Below are 17,240 nucleotides of genomic sequence, written 5' to 3'. Positions count from 1 at the left end.
CTACTTTCTCTGCTGTGCTGGGTGCTGTGTCAGCAGGTCACCAAGGAACTGATAGATGGAAAGGGCTAAAGGCAGAGAAAAGTTGGGTGTGAGTAATAAATTTATACAGTGTATGTTCTTTGGAAGTGCTCCAGAAACCTTTTCCACTTTGTGTTTATCACTTGGCCAACATGGGAGTGGCAGAGATGGGTCCCCAGCTGCTGAAAAGGTGGTGTTTCAAGCAGCAACAGCAAAAGGCAGCTCAGGTCTGGTTTTGGATTCCAGTTGGTGTCTTGTCAAAAGCACCCTGGCATGTTTAACACCTCCAAACCTGCAACATAATGCTTTTGTCTGATGTTTTACTCAACCAGTGGGTCCTCATTCCACCATGCCTAGGAGATGTGTTTGCTAACTTTTGAAACGAGAAGATTTTTTGAGAGCACGTGCTGATGGGTGTCCCAAAATTCACAGGTTCAGCTCCTGTTACAGACTGAAAATTACTCCTGTGCAGGAATCAGCTGTGCAGTTGATCAGGTATCTGTGACCCCTTAGGAAACAGCCATTGCACCCCTCTTTAACTACAGTCTGTGAACTCTGGGAAGTCAATGTCTCCTCTATGGATTTTCCTCTCAGATGGGACTGACAAAAATACAAGGCTCCTCTTAATAACCACATCCGGTTTAAAATATTGTTACATTGAAGGAACTGGTCCTGTTCTGTGTGTGGCTCTTTCCTAATGTGCTTTTTATGTCTCCACTGTGGACTTTCCTCTTAGATGGGACAAAAAAACCCATATATGTATAGACTCTTTACATGACTCCTCTTAATAACACTAGGATGTGGAGGTTCTGGAGAAGTCCAGAGAAGGGCAATGGAGGTGGGGAAGGTACAAAAGTCTGATGAGGAGTAGCTCAGGGAGCTCAGTCTGGAGAAAAGCAGGCTCAGAGGAAACCTTATCACTCTCTACAACCACAACCACAGGGCCGTGTAGCCAGGGTCAAGCTTGTCACCCCAAGATAGGACACGGGGACACAGTGTCCAGCTGCACCAGGAGAGGTTTGAGTTGGACTAGGGAGAAATTTCTTCACGGTAAGGAGTGGTTAGACGTTGGAACAGCCTGCTCTGGGAGGTGGGGACATCACCATCCCTGAAAGCGTTTAAGGAAAGCCTGTACACAGCACTCGGTACTCAGGTCGGGCAGACACCGTGGTGCTGGGTCATGGGCTGGACCCGATCATCTCAGAGATCTTCTCAGATAGTTTTCGGGGTTTCTTTAAGAAGACAAGGACAGCGTCTCCCTGCCGGTCGTCCCCAGGCAGCGGAAAGCCCATCCCACCTCAGCGCTGAGGGCGGCGCAGACCCCTCTCCCTCAGCGCCGCGGCAATGGCGGCCCCGGTGGATTTGGGGAGGGGGGGCCCGCCCTCGCGCCCCGGAAAGGCGGGAAAAGGACCGCGCATGCGCGCGGGCAGGCCGGAGCCATGGCGCCGTGCGTGTGGGAGCGTGGGGGTGTGCCGGCATGGGGCTGAGGGGAGCGGGAGGGCGTGTGCGGGACAGAGACCCTGTCAGGCTGAGGGGCGAACCCCCGCGTTGGGGGTCGCGGGGGTTTCTGCGAAGCGGTCGGTGGGGTGTCCTTGGGCCGCAGTGTGGACACACAGGGTGTCTGGACTGGCAGAGTTTTAGGGGTGCGCTGAACTCACGGGGTGCTGGCAAGTGAATGCGGGGGTTGTTGGTGAACCTGCTGCCCGCTCCCCCTGCCAGCTTTCAGCTGCTAAGTGGGAAAAAGTTTAAAATTCCATGTGTTTATGAGCAGCTGTGGTACAAGTTGTCACCTGCTTGCTTGTCTTTCCTTTAGTACCGAGGCGTCGAAGCAGGCGCCGCTCATGGAGGTGCTCAAGAAGGAGGTGAGGGCAATGCTGATCGCTGCCAAAGGGGGCTTGACGCCGGAGCAGCTGGAAGAGCAGTACACGGCCATGGTCTGCAAACCTCTCCCTCTGCACGACCTGGGCTTCCAGTCCACCTTGGAGCTGGTGACACAAATGCCTGAAGTTGTCCGAATTTGTTCTTCTAAGAATGGCACTTTAATCCTCAAAGGTGAGGTATTGTTTCCACATGGGTGGAGGAGTTGTTTGGAACCTCATACTGGAGTGCAGCAATGTTCAGATGTGCAGAACTGTATGTCATGCATATGTTAATCTGTTTCTCATACCACTCTGGTTAATTTTTTGTCTTTGCTATTCTTGTATTTTGATCTGCCATTTAACACTTTCGTGCTCTTCCTGCCTTAAAAAGTCACCCATGCTTCTAGTTATTTTTGTACACTTTTTCACTCTGCACTAGGTTTAGAAACTGCCTAACCCATTTCCTTATGGGTACACTAGAACTGGTGAGTGTCACTTTTCTTGTAGATGCAGACTACAGCAGGAACCAAAACCAGGGATGGGGCCTCTTGAGAGAAGCTGTGGAGGTTTCCATACCTGACCCCATAGGAAGCTTAACCTCTATCAAAGACCCTTTTTAATTTTCTTTTTCTTTGGGGAAGGGTTGTGACTACAAGTGGCAGTTACACAGAGTTGATTGGGAAGGGTGAAATGGTTGGGGGCTTTTTGAATGCTACAGTTACACAAGAAAAAGTTGTTTAGAAGCTTGGAAAAGGCCAGGGCTGTTCTCCAGGGAGACCTTCCCTGGGCAGGGGCTGCTCTGTAGTGAGAATTTACTGTGGTTCTGTTTTCCCAGCAAAACTCTCAGCAGCTTGGTTTTTGTTTGTGATCCTGCATCCAAAAATCTGCTCTGCCCTCCTGCTTGGTCTGAATTTCTAGGGATGAGGGTGCAGACTGGTTGCTGGCTTTTAAAAATTGTTCATTCCAGTTTTCAAAGGGTGGGGTTTCTGGAAATCAGCCATGGTTTACTGTGATTGCGATTTGAATGGGACAACTGCTTCTGGAAAGGGTGTGGAGAAGAGGAAAGAAAGGAACGAAGAGGAGCTTTGCCAGTGTAGAGCTTTTAATGGTTCATTGTTTTAGTTGTCTGTTTATTTCTTTCTGTTGCAGCCATCGCAGATGACTCCACCAAAGGGATTGCCAAGCTGGTTGCCAACCAGAAAGTAAAGGCACGTAAGGCATCAAACAAAACTGCTGTGAAGGCAAATGCTACTTTTCCCACTAAGAATTCTAAGAATCCACAGAGTTTCCGAACTCTGAGTGCCAGGACTCCTGTCCTGCCAGCAGTGGTGAAGGCTGAGCTGCAGGATCTGCTGAGCTCCTCACCGCTTCTGCTTGTGGACTTGGACAAGGCCTTCCTCAGACGCTTTGGCCGGGCGTTCCAGTACAGGCAGTATGGATTTTTGTCCATGTTTGAAGTCCTCAGGAGCATGTCTGATTCCGTTGTCATTGAGCAGACAAAGGCAGGTTCCTTGCTGGTCCTGAGGAAGTGCTTGGCAAGCCACATAGAAAAGGAAGAGGTGCCTCAGGCTGAGGAAGAAGAAGAGGTGCCTCAAGGTGAGGTGGTGTCTGAAACTGAAAGGGCGTAGCTCTTACAAGCTCTGTGGCCAAGCAACTGCCTTTCAGGTGTCTCTTGCTGCTTTTCCAGTTGCTGTGGAAGTCCTGATTCCCCTGGGGTTTAGCAGAGAAGGGCTATTGAGTACTGCAGAAGCAGCTGTCACAAGGCAGTTGTCTTGGTAGCAGAGAATTTAAGGGGAAGGTTTCGGCACATTGCCACTGTTTCGTGGTGTGAGGTGAAAGGAGGGCTGATTAGCCCGTTCAGGGTATGGAGTAGCTGAAGTGTGTGTGTACAGCTGGAATTTCAGGGAACAGGTGAAGAAACTAGAAGAATCTTCTGAATGTCTGCTCTGCAGGCTGGTAAAGCTTTTGCCATACACTTTTTGAGGCTGGAGGTTTAACACTGGTCCAAAAGACATGGCTACAGGTTCCACAGAAGAGATAGGACTGCAGATGCCTTCATCATTCCCATAAAACCTGTGGGAGAGGGTGGATAATCACATACAGTTCCAGCCAAATTCACAGCTTTTCAAGGGAAAATTCATTTTAACATTATTCTAGCAATGGATTTTAACCCTTAGCTTGCTTAAAAGAGCAAGTGATTCCTGTTTTGTTTTAACGTACTGACACGCTGAATCCTCATGAATGTTGTGGCTGTGAATGCTACAAGTATTGAGGGAAACAACACCTGTGTTTTCAGGCTTCCATTATTTTGTGTTTTCCCTTTCTGTTTAATATGCAACACTGTATATCAGTCCAATGAAGGATAACAGCCAAGTTATTGTCTTTGCAGCAGCATCTGCAGCTGAGATGCCTCCTTTGGAGCCCATCCGTGAGACAGAGAGCTTCCACCAGGCAGCACTTCTGGTGGATTCTGAGCCAGTGCAAACACAAGCAGTAGATTTGGGTGATCACTTTAAACAAGTAAGTGGCTGGACAAGTTATCTGTAGATTTTGCATGTGGATTTCAAGGTGTGATACTCTTTTTGCTATCTTTGTTGAGTTTGCATTGTTGAGGCACCGCTGCTTCCTAACATTTTATGCACCTGTTTTAGATGTCTCTGGAGGCCACTGTACTCATAGTGACTTGGTGGATAGCTTTAAGTGGTATCCAAAGTCAGTCTTTTTCTGGTCTCCTTCTGGTCTTGAGGTCTATCAGATCATCCAAGACCAGCTAATTGAGTTGTCTTCCTGGCTTACAGGACTGGTGATACCTTTTGTTATAGTTACTTGTAACTGGACTGTAATAACTTTGTTGTAAGACCGGTTGTGTGAAATTTCCCCTGCTGCTGTTGACAGGGCTTCAGTGCCAACCAGTTTGACAGAGCTGAGGAATGTTCCTCAGTGACCTTGTTTCCTGCAGTCTCAAGTTTGCTAGTTGGTAGGAAATTATCATTATTTTGTTTTGTTTAGCAGTGTGTTTTTAAAAAGGGATGGAGAATAACGGTGCAGAGGCTCTGAACTGCCAAATCTTTTTGGCAGAAATTGTTTGTCCCTCCTTTAGTTTTTTCTTTTGAGCATCTTTAGGCCTTTTTCTCAGGAAAATCTTCCTGCTCAGAGGTGTTTCCTCTGCCAAGCTTGTCTTGTCACTATACCCAGCTGTACAATTGGAGCTTAGAGATAGGGAAAGAATTTTTCACATTTGCAGGGACTACACAGAGGAAATTTGTGAAATTGTAAGTGGCTTTTAGAGGCGATACTGCAGCTCAGGCCAGAATTCCCTCAGTTGCTCTTAGACTCAAAAATCTTAACTCACTGTTTGACTCAAATGCTTTAGTCAAAATTTCTAGCTCCAAAAATTGAAGGGCATTAGGCTTTACTCAGTCTGCAGGAGGAAGACCAGGGAAGTGGTCACAGCACCAAGCCTGCCAGAATTCAAGAAACATTTGGACAATGCTGTCAGGCACATGGTGGGATTCTTGGGGGATTCCTTTGCAGGTCTAGGAACTGGACTTTGATGATCCTTGTGGGTGCCTTCTAACTCAGAATATTCAATGATTTTGTGATCTCCACCTTTAAAAAGTGATTAAGAGAGCCACTATTGCAAAACCCCGTTGTTTGCAGTTGAATTTAGGTATAAGCAACAGGGAGTGTGCTGGAATACGAGTTGCCCACACCTTGCCTGATGTATGATGTAGTGATAATTTGTACTGTGTTCACAATGAGAAAAACTGAAGTATTTCTGAGTTGTAATCATTGGAGAAGTGCTGTCTGCTGGCACGTAAGTTCTTGAGGCAGTGAAAGTAGCTGATGTCTGATTAAGGCTCCCATCCATACTGGTTCAAATAAAATAATGTTTTCAGTGGTTAGAATAATGAAAAATTGAAAGCTGTGTGAATAATTCACTTGTACAAATTTGTCTAAAGTGAGAAAACAGAATTTGTAAATTTTGACTGGTTTTGTCTTTGGGAAGTAGCTCTAGTGTGAAAGTGGGATGCATTCATGTCTTCTGTCACTTTGGAATAGTTTTCAGATAGTTTTGCTGGTTCAATTATGTACTTTTTCATGGTCATGGAACATAGAAATGATATCTTTTCAGTAAAATCCAGCAAAGGAGTGAGTTGGGTTTGGGGCTTGATTTTGTTTTGATTTTTGGCAATAGTCATTCACTACTTGTGCCTAAATATGTGACCTGACTTCAATTCCTCTCCTTTATTCCTTGCAGGAATATGAGCAACGTATTTTTGTTGTACCCCTCTTAACACTGGAGGGAAGAAGGAATGTGAAAATTATTGTTTCTATCACAAGGAAAGTTTTCATGCAAGTTCGTGCAATTCACTGGGGTTCTCTGATATTCAGTAATTAACAATTCCCCAGGAAAGTAGAACTATTTTTTAAATTAGTGGAAAGGCCAATTATGTGTGTTCAGTGCATGATGAGACATCTGAGTGCCACCTCCTGCTTATCCCCTTGTAGCATCAAGGTTCTGAGCAGTTTCCACCAACTCCAGAAATCCCTCCAGATGCTGTTCAGGGCAGAAGCCTTTGCAGTTTGCCACCTCTGAAGAGAAGGTGCTTGGTGGGAGTCATTGTGGAATTCATTGTCTCTCCTAGCCAGTTCTACATCCACATCTGCAGCGCAGAAGCATCTTACAAACTGCAGGATCTGATGTTTGAGATGAGGTGGGAGCATGATATAACAGTGTAGTGGGTGTTTGTGCTGAGGGAACTGGGTATCCAGCTCTCGGTGATGGGCACTGCTGGCTTCATTACTGACAGTACAGAGATGCTGGTGATGTCCTGAAACACTACTCAAAATGTTTATCTGTTTCTTTTAACTAACAAGCACTAAGTGTGGTCTCCAGCAGTTCCTGTGGTTTGTCTGTGTCCTAGTAGTTCTGAACTTTGTAAGCCTGGAAGGGTCGTGAAAAGGAGCTTGAGGGGTTCCTTTGTCTTTTTTGTGCAACTGTTGTGCTCAGTTAAAGGTTTTTATTTCCACCTCCAACACTGCACCTGGGTTAGTACTCCAGATCCTGGTTCATGAGAAATGCTGATACGTCAAAGTGATGGTAAAAAAGTAATGATCAGGATGACTGTGTTTAGCCTCTGATTAATCCCCATTAACTTTTTGTTGGACACCGAGTGTATAATTCCAACGTTAAAAGTTTAGGGTTGCAATTTGATTCCCATTTCAGTTTTAAGTGTGGCAGAACAGAAATAAAAAAGGTCTGTTAAAACAACTCCTTAAAATTCATGTCATGGGGGCTTTGAAAAAGTCAGGATTCTTTTAATGCCCCGTATATTTCTCCTTGTTCATCTCCTGTATCCTCCTAAGCCTGGTTTCTCACTGTGATCTTTTACAGGCATGTTTACTCACATAAAGTTGCTTCTGATAAATACATCATGCCTGAGTCTGCAGTGCGGCCTGGGCAGCTCTGCTGTGTCATGGTCTGCAAGTGGTGGTACCGTGTGATCATCCACCGTGTGATCAATGACCAGGAGGTGGAGGTGTTCTATGCAGACTATGGACACCTCCAAATTGTCCAGAAGTCTTGGCTGAGATTCCTCAAGTAAGTGAATTACATGAGTGGCAGAATCGCAGAACAGCTGAGGTTGGATTAGGTTTCTGGAGGTCATCCTGTCCAAGCTTCCTGCTGAAGTGGGGCTGTCTAGAGCAGGCTGTCTAGGACCATGCTGAGATGGTTTTTGAATGTTTCCAAGAATGAAGATTCCATGACCTCTCTGGGCAGCCCATTCCAGTGCTTGGTCACTCTCCTGGTAAAAATGACACTTTGCAGCTGATCCACACTGTGCTGATGCGTGGTGGTGTTCTTCCCCAAGTGCATGACTTTGTTGAACTTTGTGAGGCTCCTGTCTGCCCATTTCTCTATTCTGTCAAGATCTACCTGGATAGCAACCTGATCCTCTAGGGCATCATCCACTCCTGCCAGTTTTATGTCATTAACAGAGTGAGGGTAGACTCTCCCCCAAAGCCCAGGTTGATCATAAAGGAATGAGCAATACTGGACCCAGCACTGGCCCTTGGGGTACACTGCTATAATCCTTTCCTGTGTCTGCCTTCACTCTTCAGCCTGTCTTCTTGCTGCTGTCTCTCACCTCAGGGCAAGCTCCCTAATGCTCCTTCCTGGGTTGCATGAATGGATATGCACATTCTCCTGAAGGCACATTCCCCAGGTGGCACTTTGCAATGTCAGAGGTACTTTTTCTCTGCAGTTCAGCACATTGTCTATATTTGTGTCTTCCCTCTCGCCTCTCCTTGTGCCTGGATGTTGGCATTCTTTGGTTCAAAAGTCATGGTTCCATGTCTGTAGCTTTGTCTCTACAAGGGGTTTTGATGGGATGGTGCTTGCGCCAGGGAATACATAAGGGACCAGTTGTTATTGCTGTTTTTGCTGTGCCCATTCTCTGGATACAGAGTGTTTTCTGAAGCTGCTGTTGGGTTTTAGTCATGAGCGTACAATCCAAAGTATGCTTCTGCATTCCTAAACTGATAGTAAAACCCAAAGAGAAAGACGTTCTGCTCTTCTGCATATTTACCCCTGTTTTTTCTGTAATGCTTTTGCTTTGTATTTTAGGTGGCACTACTTGAAGCTCCCTGCTCAGGCCATCCCGTGTTCCTTGGCATGGGTAAAACCCGTGGAGGTACGTGTCCACATGCAGTTTTGTTTATTGACATATGTAGAGGAGTTATCAAGTAGAGGTTGTCTTTTTCTCCTGCCAAGGGCAAACATTTGGAAGAAGTCAGATGCTGTTGATATTTACAGCAGAATTAGTGCTGTTATGTTCAGCAGAGTGTTCTGGGTGAGTATCTGCTGTACAAGCAATCACCTTTTCACTGCTTTCCTTGTCATCAGAGCATTCTTGCTTATATTCATGCAGAAACGGATGGCTACTGTTAAGCAACACAGCAAACTTGTTCCTATCCCTGCCAGTAGTTCCCCAACATCCTTCTGAAGGCTTGGTAGCTCCAACCCTCTGTTTTAGAAACTTAGTCTGTAACAGAGCTTTAAGTGAGTTGGTTTGATGTAGTTAGCGTAGCCAGTTATAGAGGTCATAAGAAAATTTCTCTGTGATGGGAAACCTCTTGGTCAAGAAGCCTGAGAAGTACAATCTCTGAAGGAAAGCATGTGAGCAGAATTGTTGCTTTTAAGAAGTTATTTACCTGGGGTTTTGAGGGTTAATCACAGTTTTCCTTGTGGTGAGGCTTTAGCAGCATCTTAATGACTTTTGATACTTCTAATGTTTGTCAAGTCTTGTGATGCCAGGAATTAAAAAAGAAAACCCAACAAACAAAACCAACTAGCAACTGTGTTTTAGGCAATTGGAATAAAATCAGTGGTGAATGCCATGGAACTATGTTTGGAAGTTGGTATTTAGGGAGAAAGGGCATTCCCAGTGTAATGAGAATTGCAGGCTTTGGGGTAGTGTGGTCTAGTTCCATGCTGGGAAGCTTCTCTGCCTGACTTTTTTGTATTTGTCACTAGCCTGGCCTAGCTCAGTTGGCTTTTGACAAGTGCCCACCATAGGGAAAAGTCTCAGGTGGTGGATATTGGTGTGTTTGTGGTAACTTACATAGTTTCTTCTTCAGGGTACGTGGTCCAGTGCAGCAGTTCTCCTCTTCAAGCACCTCTGTCGCTTCAAGGAACTTGTGGGCATTGTGGATGAATATGTGGATGGTGTTCTGTACCTCTTCCTGTGTGACACATCCACCAAGGAGGACGTCTACTTCCACTCTGTCTTGAGGGATATGGGATATGCTGATGTCTGTGGAGAGAACATCCCTTCCCAGGTCAGGAGAGAGGCGAGTGCTGCTGAAAGGAAAGGGAAGGATCCCTGTTTGAGTGCCTGTAATGGGAAGATTCTTTCCTTGAAGCAAGTGGTTTTGTGAAGCACACAGCTAGTATTCCCTGCTTTCCTGTAGCTTATCATTTTGTGACTACATCTCAGAGTGTCTATGTGGAGAGCTTGCTTTTTGGTTAAGGTGGAATCTGGTGGTACAGCAGAGATGTTCTGTTTAGTAGAACAAACTGTTTCCAGCCTGACTTCTAGAAATGAATTAAAAGTTGGTATGGAAATGGTTTTGGTTTACAAACAGTCGTAATTTGCCAGTGAAATGTACAGTGTTGGATGGCATAACCTTGTAATTGCCTATTGTCACACCAGTTGTAAGCCAGATCATTTGTGCTTTAGGCTTACCTGTGGCATTGTTTGCATGTCTCAGCTCCAGTAAGAACTGTGTGGATTATGCAAACCCGTGGAAAGGTACTTCCATCATTTTATATTTCAGCAGAAAGCCGAGTTTTACAGCCTGGAGTGCTTCTATCTGTTTTTGTTTTTTTTTATTCAGCAGATGCAGAATGCATGTTCTGGCAGGATTAGATCCTGTGATGGTATTTTTGCATGTGCAGGTCCAATTCTGGGGAAGAGGGGCATTGCTGAGAAATTCTGCTGCTGGCAAAAGAGGAGTTGATTTTCTTAATAAGGGCATTTGTGCAAGAATTTGGAGCTAACTCTTGGGTGTTGTGCACTTTCATCTGTTTGCTGACCTGTTAGAGATTTTCTGAATCCTTTTTATTCTTTGTGGTCGCTACAACGTAGAATTTTTTTACTGTTCTGGCATGGCTTTTATTTATTCTAGGAATTTGAGGAACTGAATCCTTCAGCCTTGTATGTTCAGCCCAGTGGAAGGCAGGGGAGTGCTGGATTTGTGAAGCCAGACCTTTGCTTGCAGCAGGAATCTCAAGATGAAGACGGTGAAACAGCAACCATGAAGCTGGATGGGGCTGAACTGTGACCAGGTGAGGGTTTGGCACAGCTGTCATTCCATGAAATCAGCTCCAGGCCTCAGCAGATATGTCTTCTTGTAGTCCTGTGGAAGTTTTTTTGTGGAGTTGATTTTCTGCTTTTATAAAAAGCAAGAAGAAACATAATATGAAAACTATTATTTATGTGGACCATGAACAGCTTTCTAGTTGCCTGTCCTCTGATCCCTTTGCAGACTTCGGGGAGTTTGTGTGCTACCTCCCATACGTGCACCGTAACTTTTCAGTCTGAGAGTGGACTCTTGAGAGCTCAGAGCAGTGCCAGATTCTTGTGATCAGTTTGACTTGGCATTTCCATGGTTTTGCACCCCTGGGAGCCAGGAAGTGTATGTTTTCCTCTTAGATCTCTGGGGTTTGGCAAAGGATGTGTAATAGTTCAGGGTGGTAGTCTGTGAATGCAGGAAAAGACCACAAGTGCTAGCAGTAAAGGGTCTTGCTCATCCTAAACTGACCTGAAAGGAAGTGATTTGCAGTCCTGGTTGTTGCTGGGGATAAGGTTCTATACAACCACAGGTTTGTTAAAAAAATAACTCTAAGGGTGAATGTAAAGCATATGTGTATGCTTTACACCTTGAGTTTCAAAGCATGTTCAGAGAGATGCCCTTGTCTATTTAACAGTTTGATTAACTGCTGAACAGAGAGGTTAAGCAGGGAGTAAACCCCAGGTCTTGACTGCAGTCTAGGGTAGTACCATGAGAAACACCAGGAGCACTTGTCTACAGGTGATTCTCTCCCCTTTTCTCTTTTATTTAAATTATAGTATTTTCATGAGACATTTTACTACAGGGAACAAAACACCTTTCAAGCCAATGTCAGCTGTTGAATGGTCCAGCAGTGGGCCTGCTCTGGGGCTGTTTCTGACACTGCTCTGAAAGAAGAGTAAAAGTGAGTGTAATGCTAGTAACTTGTAAAGTAGTCATTTTCTCTAGGTTTTTTTTTTCTTGCCATCGTAGGTTTCTGTGCTAGTGAAATTCTGTGTAAGCTGTGTGTCTTGGCTATTAATGTCCTTGCTCTGTCCTTTTATCAAATGAACTGAAAGGCACGAACCATCATCCTATTGTATGTATTTGGAAGAAGGTAATGTGGGGAAGACTGAAAATCTGGGTTTGTGTTTCAAATGCAGGAATCTGGAGAGTTCTTTACCTAGCTGACTAAAGCAAGATTCATAAATGTCAGACATAGGTGGTGATTTGAAGACTGGAGGAATGTAAATGCATCCTGTCCCTCAGTAAGAATGGCGTGGGCGGCGAGAAGAGATAAAAATCATCTTGTAACCTTGTCCTAACACTCATATTTTTTTCCTGCATGTTAAGCAGAGGTTTTCAGTGGGCTGCTGGTATCCAGCGGAGTCGTTGGCTAATTGGGCTCTAGTGATGTCTGCTTTGGCATCCTGTCAGCACTGAATTCCTGCTGCCCAGCCATCCTTGCTGCTGCAGAAGTGCCTCACAGTCCCCTCATGCCCTGACAGCAAAAGCAGCCTAGAGAGCAAATACCCAGTTTCGAACAGCTGTGGTTGAGTTGCTGCTTGTCTGTCATTTCACTAGTTTTCTCCTCCATACGGAGTTAAGAAATACAAACATCAGCTCTCATCTGTGGCTGAGACACAAGTGAGAGAACATGCCTGAAATGTAGATTTAATTTGAATTCTTAAGCAAAAATGCAGTGAGGCTTCTTCTGACTCAGCTCCTGCCTCCTTGTAGAAACTCCCTCTGTCATTGCCATCACTTGTTCTGCGTGGGGCTGCTCAGAGATGAGACAGCTGTTAATTCTTTGCTAAGAGAGGGTATATTGTAATAATCTATGGCTCTTTCTAGCTTGCTGTGGAGGAAAAGCTGCCCTTTGGCTAAGGGGACTGGGGGATTATTGTTGTGTAGTCTTGTTGTTCTGGTTTTTTAATTATCCATTTGCTGACCTTCCACTTCTTTGTAAATTTTGAGAGATAATTAAGATCAGGGAAGCTAATGAGCTGAGTGTGCACTAATTGCACCCTCTCGATTTTTTTTACATGTATTTGCAGACATCTCATTCTCTTGGAGAGTCCTCAATGCCTGCTGTCTTAGTCAAGTCAGCAGAAGACCTTTACACCTCCTTTATTTACTCCAGGCAATGAGCAGAAATGAGGCAAGATGACCCAGATCAGATAGAAAGCTTTTCCAGCAGGGTTCAACTTGAAGCTGTACATCCCACTGTTGGATTCATGGCAGCACCATTTATGCTGCGCCTTCTTGACAGTACAGAGATTCATCAGTCAAAATTGACTGACAGAAAGTTGAGCAGTCTGATACTGTGCTGTGAGTTTTGCAGCCGCTCTTGGGTATCCTAAAGCTGGTGCTGCTGGAACAGATGGAAATGTTGGTGTTTCTGTGGGCTAGAGATGCCACAGTAATAAGTAGCTGGATGCAATGTATCGGGTTGACCTTTGTGAAGCAAAATGGATTTCTAATTGTTTAATGGGAACAAATGAATTGAGAGTTAGTTCTCTCATTGTTGGGTTTTGTTCTCTTTTCTGCACTTTCTGCTGTTTTTGTGCAGAAGTATTTGTTTCTTCAGTCCAGTGTTCATTTCTTACTGAGTCTCCCAGTCTCTCAACCATAAGGAACAAAAGCATTTTGTAAACCCTGTGATTCCTTGTGTGGGTTGGTGTTTATCTTCCATCTTCCAAATGATGGAAGAATTTACAACACCCGTGCAAGAGTTGCTCGATTTACAAGGTTGAGTAAGTGACTTGCCAAAGACAGTGGCTGTTCATGCCTTGGAACTTTCTCTCTAAAGTTCCCTGGACAAAAACTACTGAATTCCCATCTGATTTCCCATCTCTAGGGAAGCAGCGGAGGTGGAGCAGCAGGAGAGAGAGAGAGAGAGAGAGAGAGGGGTTCTTGCATTGTACCATGTCCAGGCAAAAGGGATTTCAAGTCTAAACTGGAGCTCTTGGATTTTCCTGTGTAGATCTGATCTAGATTTGATCTTTCTATTCTGTGTTCCTCTTTATGCAGATGACAAAAACATAAAGACCAAGACCTTCCTGGGAGTCTCGTGGTTGGCCTCTGTGGTGCTCCGGGCTCTGTGACCAAGGGCCACCTCAGGACCTGTGTGTCCCTCCTGCCCTGCAGTGTTGGTGACTATATGATTTGCCACTTCCCATGCCTACTTCCAGTGGCTACTCAGCCTGAGAAGGAAGGTGTGATAAGAGTGGAGAAGCTGGAGCTGCTGCCAAAGAACGCTGTCTGGAGTAGCACAGGCTCTATGTGTGACCATGCTGTCGGGTTTTTTTTGTTTTTTTTTTTTTCTTTTTTTTTTCTTTTTTTTGTTGTTGTTGTTTTTTTTTGTTGTTGTTGTTGTTCAGAAATGTTTAAAAAACCTGGAGTGTGATTTCTCAGTCAGGTGTGCCCAGCATGTGTGATAAATGTTAGTTTTACTTTCAGGAAAATAGTTTGGTTTTGTTGTACTGGTGGTGTACTGAGTTACTGCTCTTCAATATAATGGTTTAGGAGAACATCCAAGTGTCGCATTGTGTTATGTATCCTTTTAAGTTTATGAGAGGTAAACTGACTGCCCATGCCTCCCTCTTTCAGTCCGTGAACTGTTTTGACATTGTGTGGGGATGTGGTTTTGGTTTTATACACAGTGGCTGCTCTATACATTCCTTGCTGTGAGGAGGACTGAAGAAACCTCCTTCCCCAAGAAGAAGCTGTGATTTGTTGGACGTTGTGTGTACAACATGTCAGGAATCTCATCTTAAAGATACGGAATAAAATCTATGAGAATCCAGTGAGAGAGAGCCTGAAGCTTGACTGTGTTTGTGTAGCTCTTTGCCTATGGCAAGTGATCCTAATGGATGCTAATGCAGGGAAAAGCTGTGAAAACTGAAGTGCCCTGGTTAGGAATGCTGTCATCCAGCTGCTTTTCTGGTACCTGGAATGTTCCTCACATCTCCAGGGACTTCAAGGGCCATTCTGTGTCCACCTGCGAAGAGGTATCTTCCTCACAACCCCCCCCAAAAAAGCTAATTATACTAGCAGTAATACTGGAATGGGTAAAAGCCCAACACAAGACGTTTGTGGATTGGACTAGTTGGTCTTTAAAGCTCTCTTCCTACCCAAACCATTGTATTATTCTTTCACACTTTTTATTTTATGTTTTTATGTAATTTTAGCATTGAAGGGTGATTTGGGATGTGAAACAGCTAAAAACCAAAAATCTGTGGCTGCTTGGAAAGCAGCTGCTGGGAAAACTAATGAAGGAGGTGGAAGGAGAATGCTAGGGAGTGGGGGCTGTCTGACCCTGTGGGGGAGGTTCAGAGGTTTCCTGACTTCTCTGGTGTGACATTTTGGGTTGGGGCAGTCACTGCACGTTTTTGTCATCCATCACTGTAACGAAACTGATCTGGCTCAGAGCTCACCCTCTGCTGCAGAATCCCCTTTTGGTTTCAGGGAGGTGACAGCTGGGGCCAGGGTGGGGTGTCCTGAGAAGTAAAAGATCCTCTTTTAGTGCTCCCTGGGGCTGCAGCAGGGGCTTGGAGAGTTGTCATGTGTCCCTGCTGCTGCTGGGTCACTGCTAGGTGGCAGCCGAGGCCAGAGCTCAGCAGCTCAGCTCCCTGCAGCCTCAGACTCCTTTTCGCAGGGGGCCTGGGAGGGCGAGGGAGGTGAAGAGCTGCAGAACATCCTGCTCAGGGGGCAGGTCCCCATGCTCAGCAGGAGCTGCCTCTGTCCTGCTCCCTGCCTCGTGTGCAGCAGGTCCCCAGGCTGCCTGGGCATGTAACTGGGAGCTTTGGGGATGGGTCCCACTGTTGTTCAAGGAAATTGGGAATGGGGAGATGCTATGGGGTCTGGAAGGTGCTGTGTGGACACTGGGAGCTTACATGTGTGCAGAAAGGTAGCAGCAAATGTGTGGGAGGGAGCCAGCAAGTGATGAGCAGTATCCCTGTTATTTGGGAACTCCCAAACCTGCCAGTTTGGGTATGGAGGGAGCAAATTCAGGGCAGATCATTCTTTCTGCACCCTGGGTACCTGTTGAAGGTGGGCTACAGGGCCTTGCTGCTCTTCCATGTACCTTTCCTCATGCTGGATTGATCAGCACTTCTTTTCTTTGAGGTTTTGCCATTCACATATTGTCTGCAAATGCTTGGTTAGTTTTTCATGCTCTTTCAATCAAGATAAAAGGTGAAGAAGAACTGAACCTTAACCCTGAACCTGGAACCCCCTCTGGCACCTGAGGGACAGAAAACCCAGCTGGAGCTGCTCCCCTGCTCCTGGGTGATCTGCTCTTCCCAGCTCTGTGATGGCATCTCCCTTCCCAGAGCAGTTCAGCTCACATTCCTCATGCTCAGCAGGTCCCTGTTTGTACATTTGTTGCCTAAGGCAGTGGAAAAATGAAAAAGATGCCTCAGGGACTGGAAAGTGATGCTGCATTTGTGTCCTTGCTCTTGGGTCAGTGCCAGGTGGGGGGGAAGGAGAGGTGGCTGTGGCAGGCACTGGGATAAACCTTCTTGTCAATTTTGGGGGAACCCAGACCCCCAGAGAAGTCTGATAGAAGAGAAGGGCATTCTGCTCTGCATCAACCCTGTCTCTGCAGGTGTCATGTCCCTCCTGGAGGGATCTGGAATCGTTCCCCCTCCTGCTCCTTGTGGAGCATCTCCATGGGGCACTGGGGAGCCCGGTGCAGATGCCACTCATCCCAGGGTGTGCCTGTGAAAGGGTCCTCCTCCTGCAAAGGAGCTTGGGGTGGAGCTGCTTTCCCCTCCTTTTCCCCTGGTTTCCCCCTTCCCCAGAGCTGTGGGGCAGCTGTGCTGCCAGCAGAGGTGATAACTCGGAGTCCCTGGGGAGAGGACCAAAATGTTTAGAGGAAATTAAAAATTGAAGGGTAACGTAGCTCTGCAGAGCTCTCCCTAAAAGCCGGGGTTAAGCAAAACACCAGCAAGGTGTGTGCTCCAGGGATTTGCTAATGGACTTGGGGACGGGAGGGGTCTGGGGTCAGCCCTGGGAGGTGGATGGAGCTGGGGCAGGTGGCTCTTCCCCTGCTGGGCTGGTGGGAAGCAGCTGCTGGAAATGTGGTGTTCCTGTGGCTGGGGCCATGCACCTGAGAGCAGAGCCACACCTGGACCACCTCAAGAAGGACCCAGATACTCCTGGCACGTGTGGTGGGTCTGAGAAGGGTGAGGAGCAGTGCTCCGGGCAAGGATTTTGTTTTGGGCGGTGTGTTTGTGGAAGAGTTTCTCCTGGCTGCAGCAGTAATTGGGTACTTTGAGCTTTAAACGGGATGTCAGGAAGGATTTGGCTGGCAAGGAGGATGGGAAGTGACAGCTCACTTTGGATGAGCAAAGTGTTGCAGAGGTGGCCAAACACCTCTCCCGGCACTGCGGCCAGACAGGAGCAGAACTCGGGGTTCCCAGGCTGCACTCAGGGGACAGGGGTGGTCCTGCGCTGGCCCTGTGGTGTTCGCTGTGGCTGTGCCATCTCAGTGAGTGTGACATTTTCCAGACCGATGCC

At 46.2% G+C, this 17,240-nt stretch overlaps 1 protein-coding gene across 1 annotated transcript; it reads left to right on the top strand.

Moving 5' to 3' along the window:
• Positions 1-1,362: 1,362 nt before the first annotated feature.
• On the top strand, positions 1,363-14,581 carry TDRD5 (tudor domain containing 5). Its single transcript, XM_062497721.1, is given in 13 exon segments — positions 1,363-1,595; positions 1,832-2,070; positions 3,027-3,473; positions 4,267-4,397; positions 6,390-6,595; positions 7,276-7,482; positions 8,509-8,575; positions 9,522-9,722; positions 10,572-10,686; positions 10,932-10,981; positions 12,773-12,986; positions 13,910-13,977; positions 14,561-14,581. Coding segments are annotated over 13 exon segments (2,199 nt in total).
• The last annotated feature ends 2,659 nt before the right edge of the window (positions 14,582-17,240 follow it).

Source organism: Cinclus cinclus, chromosome 8 (assembly GCF_963662255.1).
Source record: "Cinclus cinclus chromosome 8, bCinCin1.1, whole genome shotgun sequence".
NCBI lineage: Eukaryota > Metazoa > Chordata > Aves > Passeriformes > Cinclidae > Cinclus > Cinclus cinclus.
Note: the sequence above shows the minus strand (reverse complement) of the source record. Positions and strands in the feature narration are given on the sequence as shown.